Here is a 14660-nt window from a genome sequence, read left to right as displayed (position 1 = left end):
TTATGTTGACTGGACAGAATGGCGTTGCAAATGTGGCCAAAACCATAAGCACGCACACACCAGCACACAGAATGCATACAATGTGTGAACTGTGTGTGTGCGCGGAGGGGGGCACCCTCAAAAGAGTCGAACAGCAATATGGCCTTATATGGCCACGAGGCTTTATATTCGCGAGAACTGAAGGGAAAGCCATCAAATTTCTGCGAAAAGTTTACAGAAAGTTTTCAACCAATCGATATGGAATTCAGAGATATTAATGGGAGTTCCTTCAATAGCAGACATCTGTGTTCTAAGGTATTGGAGAGCTATTCTACGATAATTACAACATATATTTCCATTCCAAAAGAGATCAATCTCCAAGGAAGTTTGCCCAATTTGAGTCTAAAACAATCTGTTTGCGGTATTACGAACCGAAAACCTTCTTAGTATATGGTACGCGGGTTCTTGATTTAGAGACGAGGCTAATTCAGTTACTTAGTTAGTCAGCAACCTCTAAAATGTATCATCGTAGATGCAAAAATGAATGGGAAGCATCGTATGGTCACAGATTCAGATTTACCGATGGGTTATCATTCTGTCATAATTATTGGATGAGGGAATGATTCTGAGTTAGGATTTGTAGTTCGCTGCACTGATTACTCCAGACCAGACCATTACTATGGAACACCTCTTCCAAGGATAATGTATTAAGGTATATCATTATAGAAACTATCCAGAAATCGTGTGTATCCAAAGATCATTAAATCACAGTCAAAGGACCCAGAGATCATGAATATAGCCACAGTTGTGGCGTAAATGTGGCCAAGCCGCAGATTTGTGGCTATATTCTTAGATCAATATATTGCATCCCAAATCCATAGGATACATTCCCGATACACACACACACACACACACACACACACACTGTCTTTCTACAGTCATACCCAAGGTGGAAAATTACCGAGTCGCATTCCACAAGAGGCTGGCGATAGCTGGGGGCAAGGGGCAGTGGGTAGAAGGGCACTGCTGGAGCAAGGGCAGGGGGAGACGAGAGCGTTAGTTAGTTTTGTGTTGCTGGCCGGTTACGTGGGGCAGTCGATCGATCAGTTGCCAAAGTCGAGGTCGCGCTCTCCACATGAACAGGCACCCATACACGGACCTTCACACACCCAAACTACACTTGCCTATGGGGTTGTGTGATCGGAGAGGCTTTGCAAAAACAAAATCAACGAAAAAAAATCACAGCAGAAAGGGGCAAAGGGAGCAAAACTGCAATAAAAGGGTCTGCGGCGGAAGGGTGAGGAAGTGGAGAGGAAGAGCGATCGCAATGGGTAATGGTCGGGTCGGGTCGGCGTTGGCGTTGGCGGGGCGCAGCGTGTGAAAAGACGACAGCAACAGCAACAGCAGCACCAACAACAACAACTACGGCAGCAGCAGCAGCAACGGCTGCGGCAGCAACAACAACGACGACAGTATGTCTGGCAGCGTAGCATGAACTGGCGACATTCTGTCTGGTAGCGATCACAGTGCAGCGTTGCCGAACTTCAGGGCCCGCTCTCACTATGTTGGTGGGGTACCTGTCTATGGTGTGCTCTCTTTATCTCAGCCTCTCTCTGTGGGACACGAACACAAACACAAACACAGTCGCTCTCGCAGAGACGGAAACGAACAAAAGAACGAACGAGCGAGCGAGCGGCAGACAGAGCGACGACTGAGAATGAACTTCAAGCTGGATGAACGCTACCCCCGACTCCCCCACCAACGTGCCAGGCAGAACATCGAACGAGTTCTAGCATTCATTCGGCGTCAGATAAATGAATCTCTCTCTCTCTCACACACACACAAGCATGCACGCTGCGGAAACTGCTTTTTGGCGCTTGCTGCCCCACGTCGGCCCCATAGCCATCTCACTCGCTCTTGGGCGAGCCATTCGTCACTTGTCGCTGTCGCTGTCACAGTTACAGCAACAACAATGTGTGAATACGAAAATAAATTAAATAACATTAGCTTCAGAGGTACACCTTGCCGATGTGCCGCCACTGTGCGGTACAGTGGGAACAGATGCCTAAAGATTGCTGATGCCTTTGCCGCCAACGCAGACGTTGAGGCGCCGGACACAGCATCTGCATCGCAAAGCTTTCATGCGTCATTGTGAACGTGGCAAAAGCTCAAAAACATGAAAGAAAGCTTTATTTTCTCAATCAAATCCTGGACGACATTAAAAGCTCCATGCAATAAAGCTTTATGCACACAGCTTGAACATGGCTGCTGCATTCCTACCCAAATCCAAGGGCCCCTCCCGGCAACCGATCACTCAGTTATTTACAGTGGAATTTCACACCAAAAGGTGCGCGTTTTTTTCTTAACGAGAAATGCGCATAGCATCATTGTCCCGGATGGTCCTCCTCCCGCCCGCGCCCACACCTTTGCGCATCGAAATTCCCTTCCCCACGCGAACCAAAGCCTATCGCAATTCCCTTGGCCCTTTCCCCCTATTCTCATCCCATAGATGAGCGATGATGCTTTTTTTGGTGGCGTGCCTTGATCAGGTGGGGAGGGGGGCAGCGGCCGGCAGCTGTTTCCTGTGGCCCAACCTCAACCTGTTGGTCCGAATCGAGCCGAAGAACCAAAGCGAAGAGAGGAGCATATGTAAAGCAAAGCATAGCAGAGCAAAAGCAGAGGTAAATCAAAGCAAGAGCAGAGCATGGCAGAGGAGATCCAAGCAGAGAGTCGCATTGCCAGGGCTGCACTCTAACCAATGTAGACACGATTGTGCTGGCAGCTGGCGCCAGGGCTGGGCTATGGAAAATTAGCTAAGCTCCGCTCTGTTCTCCGCTCCGATCCCCCAGCACCTCTCACCCTTCTCCACGTTCTGATCGGACGGACTGCCTGCCTCTCTGTCTGCTAACGTTCGACATCTTTCCAATTGAAAATCGACAACAGCGCAGCGCACTGCAAGCGGAGGCGTCGGTGTCGGTGTCAGGCCAAAGCCGGCATACAATGTGGCGCTGCTTGATAGATGGTGGGAAGGGTGAGGGCATGACAGGGAGGAGCGGTGCGGTTCGGTCAGCTCGACAGACGAGTTATGTATGTGCTGCGGTGTAAAAAAAACCTGTTTGTTTAAACAACAATCTTGTACTAAAAATACAAATGCCTCACACAGATACACACACATCAGCAGCAGGAGTAGCACCAGTGTCTTTGGAGGGGGGAACAGCAGTAGCAGGGGCAGCAGCAGCAGCGAGAGCAGAAGTGGAAGAGAGACACTGAGCAGTGGCTCCTCTCTCACTCTATCTCTCTCCCAACACATTAGCACTCACGCGCGCGCTCATTCACTCATACACACACACATGTGCAGTGTACAGTGTGGCGCTCGCGTTATGCTGCTTTTGTGGGTTTCTTGATGAAGGGGCAGGCGGAAGGGGAATAGCCGCCTGCCAGTATGTCTGCCAGAGTGCGCCAGCGTCTTCGATTGCCCCGCTGCTACAGTCGCGTCGCTTCGCTCCCCTTTCCCTGCTCCACTCCTGCTGTGCACAGCTGCATCGTTTTTGTACCCGCTGCCAAAGCACGTAGGCGTCCGCTGGTCTGTCTCTGTATTTTATATGCGCTGCGTTTTCTGCGGTTCTGTCTCATGTGCATGTGCATATGTAGTATATGCATTTGTATGTTCGTGGGTATTGGCGTTGGTGTTGGAGGGCTGCCCATATGAAGAAAGGCGGAGGCCCCAGTCAGCGCCTCTTCTTCTGCTTTGGCTCCCTCTGCTGCTACTGACGATTCTTCTAGTACCCATTGCAGTGGTCATGACGTTTTGGTCAAAATGCGTGCAATGCAAGTAAGCGAATAACCATTTCCAATGCCCTTTCTTGTTGAGGTTGGGATGCAGGAGATTTGGACAAGCAACAGGTTAAACGGGAAATATTGTTAATAACATTAAGTGTATAAAAATTAAATAATTTAACGCCCAAAGGGAATGGATGTATCGATTAGCTAGGGTATCATACACGTCGTCGGCCGACTATGGAACTTCATTCCTGTTTCTTCTGGTTGTGCCTCGTCTTCTGCCTTTCTGATTCTTCTTCTTGCTCGGCTTCTTCTACATGTTCTTCTTCTTGTTTTGTTTTACGTTATTTATGCGCTTCGTTCACGTTCGACTGCAAAACAGAAATTGACTCAAATTGACGACGGACCCTCCTCTCGACCCCACACTGCACCCCCCACACGCTCACACACACACAGCTCCACCCTTTGACCAGCTAAAGAATGCCGCGAGACTGCAACCGCAACCACAGCAGAGACGTCGACAGCAATGGCAATGGCAAAGGCAACAGCAGCAGCAGCAGCAACAACGAAAACTACTGCGACTGCGGCTAACTAGCGCTGGTCCAAGGCAAAGGCAAAAGCAAAAGCAATGGCAAAGGCACAAAAGAAACAGGAGAGAACACCTGAAGCTCATGGCAGTGTGTGTGTTTGAAGCTTTACGTAGCAGAGGAAGGGCGGAGAGGCAGCGGCGCAGCAGCATTAAAAGTCAGGCCAAGCGAAGCGAAAACAGGCAGAGGAGGGCACACCACAAGGATCCAAGAAATGGAATTTCTTGGAAAAGTTAATAAAAGTTTTGCCTTCGCGCATCGCCTTTCGCATGTGTATGAGTATGGCCGCAGCCCTGGACCCCTAGGCTCCAGCACCAGCCACAGCCACAGTGCACCTCTACCTTCATCTCCTTGTGCTTCTACACTCTCTCACACATATGTATGTACATACATATGTACGGATGTATGTGTTCATGCGCTCCTTTTGGTCAGCTCGCATTTTTATGCGCCTTTCGATACACTGCAAGAAAGTGCAACTTGATCGATTTCCTAATGGATTCAATCAAATGATTAAAAAATAAATGGGTGTATATTTACATATGTATATTCCATTCCTTTTATGAGAAATAATGCTCGCAAATTCCATCCGAATACACAAAATCTATCATTGTGTTTTTTGTTTATTTCAGTGCAGCAACAACGACGACGACAACGGCGGCCCAATGTCTAGCCCATAGGGGCAGGCAACAGGCTACTAAGACAAGGGGCTGATGCAGGGGCTGGGCAACAGGCTGTCAAGAGGTGTGGTGGTGGGGGGAGGGTAGAGGAGCGTCGACCAAGGTGCCTGGAACGACAACGACAACGACAACGCTGCCCGTACCGTACCCATGACGTTGGCTTTTTGTGGCTGGCTTTGAGCTTTGGCAGGCCGCTTTCTTTTCCAAGAAGAACTATCCATTAGGCGCCTGAGTCCACTGCGGAATCGTAGTTACCTGGAATTGGACGGGGGACCAGGGAGCGTCGTCGTCGTCGTGCAGCGACGACCGATCCTTAATGCTGGGCTGGCATTGTGAATCGTTATGATTGTGGGGAACGAAGCGAGGCACCAGAAGAGCGCAAAAACAGTGAGAATGAGAACTGAAAATGGATATGGATATGGCCAAGCGCATTCCCAGTAAGCCCCAACCGGAACCTTGAAAATACCCAACCAAACGAAAAATACAATTAAGCGCTTTTTATCGGTGACAAGAATCGAACATCGAACGAGCAACCGATAGCCGTTTTTGCATAATCGATTGCACAACAAATTAAACGCAGCCGGAAAAGGGGTCAGATATATGTATGTAGATATCATTATCCAGTCAATGGATAGCCTAGCAGTAGCTCTACAGATTGGAGCTGAATATATATGCCACCGATAAACGCTGGAGGCGGCATTACGTGTGCTCGGTTCCGTTCTCCCCAGAACAAAGGCCCTGACAGATAGTGCCAGATATGAGGCACAGATACTCGCACTCGTACGATTGTGGGCATAGATTCCGCTGGTACTTATTCATCTGTCTTCCACGTTTGTTGCACTTTGTAATTCTTGAAAAATCAAAAAAAAAAAACAGGAAAAAACAAAGAAGCGTACATAGAGGCATACATATGTACTTACAATATAAAAGGCGAGAGAGAAAACTGTTTACAAAATCGATTTTTATTGGGCCGCCAACAAATAGAATTTAGCACTTGAATTGCCTTTGTTTGATGTTATCGCCTGATAAGACCCCGGATCACATCGCACTATTCGAGGCGGGGACTACGTATTTCTATACCCTGACTAATGATAATTATGGTGCACAGATAGGAAAGTATTCTCAACCTTGTAAAGCGTATCGAAGTTAATATTATGTATATAGATGAGAGCCCTGTAGGGGTCAAAAAAACTATCATAATATCATAACATAGAAAAGTTTTTTGGATATTCCCTATAAATACAGGAACGATCGATGAGCAGTAAACATTATTTATCAATTAAAATCAGCTATCAATCTGAAAGGGTATTTGAAGCTTCGGGTAACGGAACCTCTTATTTTCTTCTAGTTTTTGTTGTTGTCGCTTCTTAACAGTATGCAGTGTGCTGTCCGCTTAGTCATGGGCTGGGCGAGGGTTGGGGAGGGCGTGCATGATCATAGCTGAGGAATTTCCTGTTGACAATTTCATTATATTTTGAAAGCGCTGATGGACTCCCATGAAGTATCCCTAACGCTGGAGTTTCCTCAACACAAAAAATCCAACCGCTGAAGTATACCTTATTTTGTGCTGGCAACATCCTTGCCTGTCCGCTCGCCTGTTATGGCTCTCGCTGCTCCCTTCCACAGACTCCTGATTTCACACTCCCCGCTTCTCCCTAGCCCCATCACTCTCATCTGGCTCGTCTGATCCCTCACTCTCTCCCGCTCCCTATCAGCCACTGGTGGCGTGTGTGTGTGTGTGTGTTTGTGTGGGCTTATTCAAACGCAGACAGCACGGCGGCAGCGTTGGTCAGGCCCCAACCTTAGGCCCTCCTTCAGAGCTGCCCTGCGCCCCTCCGCAACACCGCTCTAACAGCTCTACCCCTTCGGAGCCCTACAGTCTCGCCCGATCAGAGATCATAAGTGCCCCAGCACGTCGTTTGGCTCTGTGCGTTCGTCTTCGTTGCTGACTGCCGCCGCGCCCTTTACCCTTTTCCCTTTCCCGTTTACCTCTTTGGTTTTTGTATACCCTATTGTAAAAGAGGTACTATCACTTGGATTGGGTATTTGAAGCGCAAGACAAGTAAAAACTTTGTAAAAACTATGAATAATCGGATGGAAAAATGACTATACCAGCCAATAGATCAAAACGGAATAACTTATATTCTAGGGAACGAGCGATCTGCAAGGGTATATAGAGCTTCGATCATCGTCATAAGCCTAACTATTTTGTTATTTTTGTTTTCAACTTTTTAATCAATTCATGGGCCTGTCGGTCCGGCCGTCCGTGCGTTTGTCCGTCTGTCTGTCTGCCAGTCTCCCCATCCATGTGTGTTCCGTGGGCGTCTGTGTGTGCATCTATTGTGTGTATGGGTTCTCCGATTTTTATACCCGTTACTCGAAGAGTAAATAGGGTATATTGTATTTGTGCGTATAACGTTTGTATGTAACGCACATACGGAAACGTTTCCGACCCCATGAAGTATATATATTCTTGATCAGCATCAATAGCCGAGTCTATGTCTGTCTGTTTGTCTGTCCGTCCGTCTTGTTGAGCGCCTGGATCTCAGAGACTATGAAAGCTAGAGCCACCAAATTTTGCATCCATACTTCTGTATGCTCACAATGTTACAAGTGTATTTCAAAAATGAGCACCGCCCCCGCAAAAGGGCGAAAACCTCCCAAACCTACATGACCATATCTATCAGATCACCAAATTGGGATCCGATTGGACTATTATTGTAGCCAGAATGAAGAAATTAATTTGCAGTGGCTAAACACATCCCGTCCCGCACCTTATATTTGTTTTTTTCATATTCTCTCATTCACAATCTGCTTCTACAGTGTGCGGCATCTGCCTCTGCCGCGTCTCTGCCTCTATCATGACTCTGCAGTGTGTGGCTCTAGGGAAGGGGGGCGAGCTAAAGGAGCGTGTTGGCGTGGGAAGTGTTTTAGATTTAGATGACAGATGAAGAAAATATTTAAAATTTTACAAAAACCGTGAGTGCCGGGTATAAAAGTTGTGACGCGTAAGAAGCGTCTCACACGTCCCTTCTCGTTTATATTCAATTTTTATCTCGTTGCCTTCGTCTTTTCCGTTGGTTTTTTTACCTCCACTCTTTTTATTCTGCTTCTTCTTCTTCTTCTTAGTTTTTTTGTTTTGTTTTTGATAAATCGATTTAGAAGCCGACGGGGTCTAAAAAAAGTGGAATTCTTTTGATTTTCATTTTCAACACACACACACACACAAACACATGTACAACTTCTTCTGCTGTTGAAGTTTTTGTTGTATCTTTAATTTTGTTTTCGGCACATTTTCGGTTGATTTTTGGATGTTTTGTTTTTACTGGGAAATGCATTTTAAAAGTATTCTTTTTTATCCAGGCGCTCCACTGTCACAGGCTCCAATTCCACACCATTCTATCCCACTCCACTGCCTTCCTGCGCACCAGAACCAAAACCACCATTCCATTTCTTTCCAGACAATGCGTCGTCTTCGTGGCCCTGCCTACCGCTGGTGAGGATGGGGTTAAGGCATAGTGGGCTGCAGGGGTGGATGCACAGTGGGATGGGTGGTGCCACTGATTTGGGCGGCGAGTGCAGTAACAGTGGAATTGTAGAATGGAGAGCGGGAGTTCATGCACAGTGGGGTGTGGGTTGTGGTTCAGAAAACACCTTATCATAGCGCGACATGAGAATCTTTTCCATGTTGAACAGTGTAAAGCTCTGCTCTTCGTAAGTGATGGGGCATGAGCCAGAGATCTATCATCGGTCCCACCGCAGCCATCGGGCAGAAGAGGGATGAAGTGAGTCAATGCTATCATTGGCATATCCATTCATCTCGCTCGCTCCCCCTTTGGGATATAGCACGCGCAGAATGATGTTGAAACACTTTTTTATATCATAATTTTAGCTGGATTTATGAATTTGCATACACACGCAACCAAAATCGGCCCACTGTCGGGCAGCTTCAGTGGCAGCCTCCGCACACCAAACTCGCACACACACACACACACACACACACACACACACACACACACGGGAGAAGGAGAGGAAGAGAGATCTCTGCATATGTGTTTCATTCATGAATTCCAGTTGACGACGACGACGACGACGACGACGCGCAGATTTCTGTGAAAGAAGGAGAAGAAGTAGCAGAGGCCGAGGAGACCTTTTTCGTTTGTCATTTGCAACAAGTGCGGGACTTCTCATCGTTTTGGTTGCTGGCTGCATTTATTGCATGGCTGCTGCGTGGCTATGCCCTTTTTTTGTCTTTGAGCTTAGACAGGGTGGCGGCTACGGCAACGTCGACAGAAATAAGCTATCGCTGTATATGTAATGTATGTGTGGGTAAAAATGTATGTGCATACGTATGTATGCACCCACGGCCGCCAACAAAAACTGCTGTACATATAAAAAATGCAACGCTGTTTACTGCATTCAACAGTTGATTCTCAGTGAGAGCGAGAGAGCGCGCTAGGCTGTGAGAGAGCGGCGCGCAAACGAGAGACAGAGAGAGACATGCGCACCCCCACCCCCCCTTTGGACCGGTAATGCTCAACAAGTTCATTTGACGATCTGTTGCGTCGCTCTGTCGCCTCGTCAGTCGTTGTCGCCCGTGTGGGTTGTTGTTGTTAATGGTGGAGTGGGTTGCGCCGGGGTAGGCGGGACGACATAGAGCACACTCGGCACTCGGCGGGGCCCTAATGCCAGTGCCAGTGCCAGAATGTCTGGCAGCCACGACTCTGGCACACACTTAGGCAGTCACACATTCGCACACATATCATAGTCATGTGTGTATATGTGGATGTGGCTGGCAGAGAGCAAGCAGCAGCACAAGCAACCGCAGTCCAGCAAACGTGGTGCGCTGTCGTCGCAGCACAGTGGGGCGAATGCCAAATAAAACTTTTGAATTAACACAAGCAACGTTTTTGGGATATTTGAAGTTTATTTTCAAAATAATGCAATTAATTGTAGTTAAGCATTGTGTTTAGCAGTAAAAGCAAACAGAACCCGGTAGTCTTGTTCGTACATGCATATGTGTTCCCACTAAGCCAATGCCCTTGCCTAACTCCTCTGCGCATGTCATTTGCTCCACGGTGCGCTTGTCGGGTTAGTCAGAGAGGCGACGACTGCGTCGCCAGGGGGGCTAGCCACGGTTATTGTTGATGTAGGAGGAGGGGCTCGGTGACGGGGTAGTTGGTTCCGTCCCCTTCTGTCCGTTCCGACCGGGGAGCAACCAGCAGCGCGCTCACAAAAGCGCCGCGCTGCCGTGCCGACAAGAACGGGTATTGGTACGGGTCTCTCTCATCCAAAGGCACACGTTTACACAGATACACACTCATACAGTGGCGCAGACACCTCGCCGACGATTGTCGTCAGTTTGTCTGCAACGCTCAGCGCCGTGGTCTTGCATTGTTGTTGCTGCAGCATATTGGAACTGGCTCTGGGCTCTGGCTCCTCCGCCGCGCCGTGAGAGAGGAGAGGCGACCCTCTTGGCCACCGCCGCCGCCAAGCCAAGTGTCTGCTGACACTCGTTCTCACTCACGACGACTCGTTCTCACTCACAAACACATGCACACACAGGTGCTGTTGATGAGCTATTAGAACGCAGATACAAAGATACACACAGACACACACACACACACACACCCACCCGGTGAGGCAAAAGGCAGGCAGCAGACCCAGACTGAGCGTCGTGAGTGTAGTGTCGTGTCGTCGTCTCGTATCGCATCGTTCGCCCGTTTCATTTGGTTTCATTCTGGTGTTCCCGGCCGCCTGTGTGCGCGTGTGAATGTGAGTGTGAGTGAACAGCAAGAGCCATAGCGTAGCCGTGGCAGCAGCAGCAGCGCAACGCCGGCAGAGACATCCGCCGACATACACAGCAGCGAACTGCCGCCGAGCCGAGCCAGTCTAGAACGTATCTTTGAAGTAGAACGCTGAGGGCAGAACAATTGTGTTTTGGATTCCTTGCCGTGCGGATCGCGAGTTATGAAAGCGCAGCAGCAGCAGCAGCAGCAGCAGTAGTAGTGGCAGTAGCAGTAGCAGCCATAGCCATAGCCATATAGCAGCAGCAGCAGCAGCAGCACTCGAGCAGCATTCAAAAAGAACAGCAGCGAAACAGCTCAAAACTGAAATCCAAACTCAGAAACAGCGCCATCGTCGTTCGAGCAGCACGCAGCAGCAAAAAGCAAAAAGCAAAAAACAAAAATAAATTATAAAATAACTATACAAAAACAAAAAACAAAACAACAGCTAAACACTATCTAACAAAACTGCTGAACGCGACCAACGGCTAAAAACGTTCATCTATAGTTTCTTGTGTGAAATCAATATAACTATTATTTTTTTACTGTGTGTTTTTTTACGGAACTTTTTCCCGCGTGTAGTTAGTTGTTGGCTTACACACTCTGTGGGTTAACCTGTGTGTGCGAGAGAGCGTACCGAACGGACGGACGTCGCTGTCAACGTGAACGTCGTTGTTGTCGTCATCGTCATCGTTGTCGTTGTCGTTGTCGTTGACGCAGTCTCAGTCGCCGTGGGCGCCTTAGGCCAGAGCAGAGACCAGGGCTGCCGGATCGCGAGTTATGAAAGCGCAGGCGTCGCACGCATGTAGCAGCATTGGCTACAACAACAAAAGCAAAAGCAACAGCTCCAACACCAACACCAACAAAGCCTTCTGATACAATCAAACCCATATACAAAGTAACTGGAAAGCAAGAGAGAGAGAGAGAGAGAGAGAGAGAGCGAGAGAAAGAGAAATATCTATATTTTTGATAGAAACCGTTTTACACGAGCACCGAGCACCCAAAATCAAACAAAAATGGATACCAGCGAACAAAGTTCGATCATCAATGGATCATCGGGAGTGGGAGTGGGAGCGGGAGCGCAGAAGCGACAATCGCAGTCACAACAGAAGGATCAGTCGGAGCCAAACAACAACAGCTCCTCGGGCAGCCCCAAAATGGGCTCCCGGCGCATCTTCACGCCTCACTTTAAGCTGCAGGTCCTGGAATCGTATCGCAACGACAATGACTGCAAGGGAAACCAGCGGGCCACAGCACGCAAGTACAACATCCATCGACGCCAGATCCAAAAGTGGCTGCAATGTGAACCCAATCTACGCTCCTCGGTGGCAAACAATCAGCACCAGCAGCAGCAGCAGCAGCAGCAGCAGCAGCAGCAACAGCAGCAGCAGCACCAACAGCAGCAGCAGCATCATCAACAGCAGTCGGTGTCCCCGACACCTGGACAGGTGAAGGCGCATCAGTTCCACAATTTGGACCATCCGCTGGTCCATCAGATGCATCACCATCATCATCTACACCATCATGCCGCAGCGGCTGCAGCAGCAGCGGCGGCTGCAGCGGCACACCATGCCCATCATCTGCTGGCAAATGGATTCGCTGCCGCCCACCATCCGCACCAACACCAGCATCCGCATCCGCATCCACATGCGCATGCGCATCCGCTGGCTGCCCATCCGCATCTGCATGTGCCTGTGGCGGTGCCCGTGGCCGTGCCAGTGGCAGCAGTGCATCCCCACCAGCAACAGCAACAGCAACAGCAAGAACAGCAACAGCAACAGCAGCTTCCAGCAGTCGCCAACAGCAGCAGCAGCAGCCTGAGCAATGGCAGTGCCACAAGCAATGGCAGCAGCAGCCAAGGCTCCATCACATCCGGTGGTGTCCTGTCGGCGGCCAAAATCGTGGCCGTTGTTGCCGCAGTAGCCATGGCCAACAACAGCACAAGCAGCAGCAGCAGCAGCGGCAGCGGCAGTGCCTCCACAGCGACGCCAACGCCATCAGCCATCAGTGCCAACCCATTGCCATATACCCAGAGCAGCGGCAGCAGCAACCACAGCCCCAGCGCTGCCAATATCCAAGTGCCAACGCAAGTGCCAATCGCGGTCTCCCCGGTGGCCAGCCACATTCCACACCCACATGCCCATCCGCATGTCCATCCCTATGCCGCTTATCACACCTACCTGCCGCACCATCACCATGCCCTGGCTGCCCAGCTTCAGGGAGCGCAGGCCCAGCCATCGTCAGCGGATCATCACCTTGTGCAGGGTCGCCTGGAGGCACCACCCACTCCGGCACCCATGGATCTGTCGCTGGGCAGCTCCGCGCGCCGCCAGCAAAAGCTCGAGATGGAAATGGAGCTGGAGCTGGAGCACCATCGGCCGCGCACTGCTGCCGGAGTGGATCTGACATTCAGGAAGCGCAAGGTGAGCAGCACGCCAGTGCAGCCCGACAAGATCAGCAAACTGGAGACGATCAAGTGCGAGCCGGAGCCGGAGCAGGAGCCAGAGCAGGAGCCAGAGCAGGAGCAGGAGAGCGAGGATGTCGATGTCGATGTGGAGGTCGAGGCTGAGGCGGAGCATGAGCGCAAGCTCCCTTCCAAGCAGGTGAAACTCTTCAAGCCATATCTCCTGGACGACGATGATGATGCCGCTGCCGCTGCCGCCGCCGGTGCTGGGCATTCGGAGGAGACTGATGAGGTGGATGTCCACGAGGATGAGGATGATCACATTGTCGAGGACGACGATGATGAGGCGGTCGAGGGCGATGCCGATGAGGATCAGCACGAGGATCGCAATGGCAAGAAGCAGCAGCGTCGCCTCAAGAAAAACAAGAAGGTGGGCGAACAGCGGGATCCCATTATCTGGAGCAATCATCCGTATCCGGCCTGCCTCTCGCCCTCCCCTCACGCCCACGCCCACGCCCGGAGCTCGCTCTCCGGCAGCAGCAGCTTTCAGTCGCCGCTGGTCATGCACCTGCAGGCAGCTTCGAATGGCAGCGGTAGCGGCTCCCCGGTGTCCTGCCAACTGCAGACATTTCCCGGCCGGAGTCCTCAGCACCAGTTTCAGAGCAGAAGCGCCAGCAAGACATCCACCCCCATCCAGAGCGTCCTCAGCCCGTTCTCGGCACCAGCCCTCTCCCCCACCGGCTTCTGCTGCCCCAAGGGCTCACCCGTGTCCGGCTACGAGAGCAGCTCCTCCACCTACAGCGACAGTGCCAGCAGCAGCAGCAGGAATTGCGGCGGCGGCACCACCACAGGCAGCGCCAGCGCCAGCAATTTCAGCCTCAATCTGCAGCTCCATGCCGCCGTCTACAACGACAATCTAATGTACATCCAGCCGCAGCATCAGCAGCAGGCGCACCTGCAGCGCTGGCTGGATCAGGATGCTTTGGCCGCTGCCATGGCCGCCAGCAGTCATCATCCGGCGGTGCAAGTGCTGCAGGCAAGGCCAACATCCAACACGGCAGCCTCGGCGGCAACCAATCTGACATTGGTGGCATAAGCAGCAGCAACAGATGGAGGAGCAGCGGGTGTGCGTTGCTGAGATCCCACCAAGAAGTTATGGCAGTCACTGGGCCTGGCCTTCCTAGCGTTAAACAATTACCATTTAATATAAACATTTTCTTTATGAGCTTAAGCGAACGTCGTTCTTCAGTTATTTGCTAAGAGGATGGGATCCCACATCCTCGCTCCCCCCATCAAATATATATCATATATCTTCCAAGCATATCAAAACCAACCCCCCCCCCCCCCCCCCCCCCCCAACCCCCAAAAAACTTCCCCCCTAAAACACCATTTTTTCTCGTTATCTTCAACATCACAAATCACTCCAAGTAATTCAAGACCTATTATT

The 14660-nt window shown here is 50.4% G+C and overlaps 1 protein-coding gene across 1 annotated transcript; it reads left to right on the top strand.

Annotated features, from left to right (window-relative positions):
• Positions 1-10908: 10908 nt before the first annotated feature.
• LOC117580987 (DNA N6-methyl adenine demethylase) lies at positions 10909-14572 on the top strand. Its single transcript, XM_034267783.1, has one exon. The coding sequence runs from the start codon at positions 11826-11828 to the stop codon at positions 14307-14309; it is 2484 nt and encodes an 827-aa protein (XP_034123674.1). The 5' UTR covers positions 10909-11825; the 3' UTR covers positions 14310-14572.
• Positions 14573-14660: the final 88 nt, after the last annotated feature.

Source organism: Drosophila guanche, unplaced genomic scaffold, assembly GCF_900245975.1.
Source record: "Drosophila guanche unplaced genomic scaffold, DGUA_6, whole genome shotgun sequence".
Taxonomy (NCBI): domain Eukaryota; kingdom Metazoa; phylum Arthropoda; class Insecta; order Diptera; family Drosophilidae; genus Drosophila; species Drosophila guanche.
This window is presented reverse-complemented; position numbering and strand designations above follow the sequence as displayed.

Excerpts from the sequence above, each read along its gene's own strand:
- LOC117580987 (XM_034267783.1), top strand. The coding sequence starts at position 11,826 with ATGGATACCAGCGAACAAAGTTCGATCATCAATGGATCATCGGGAGTG.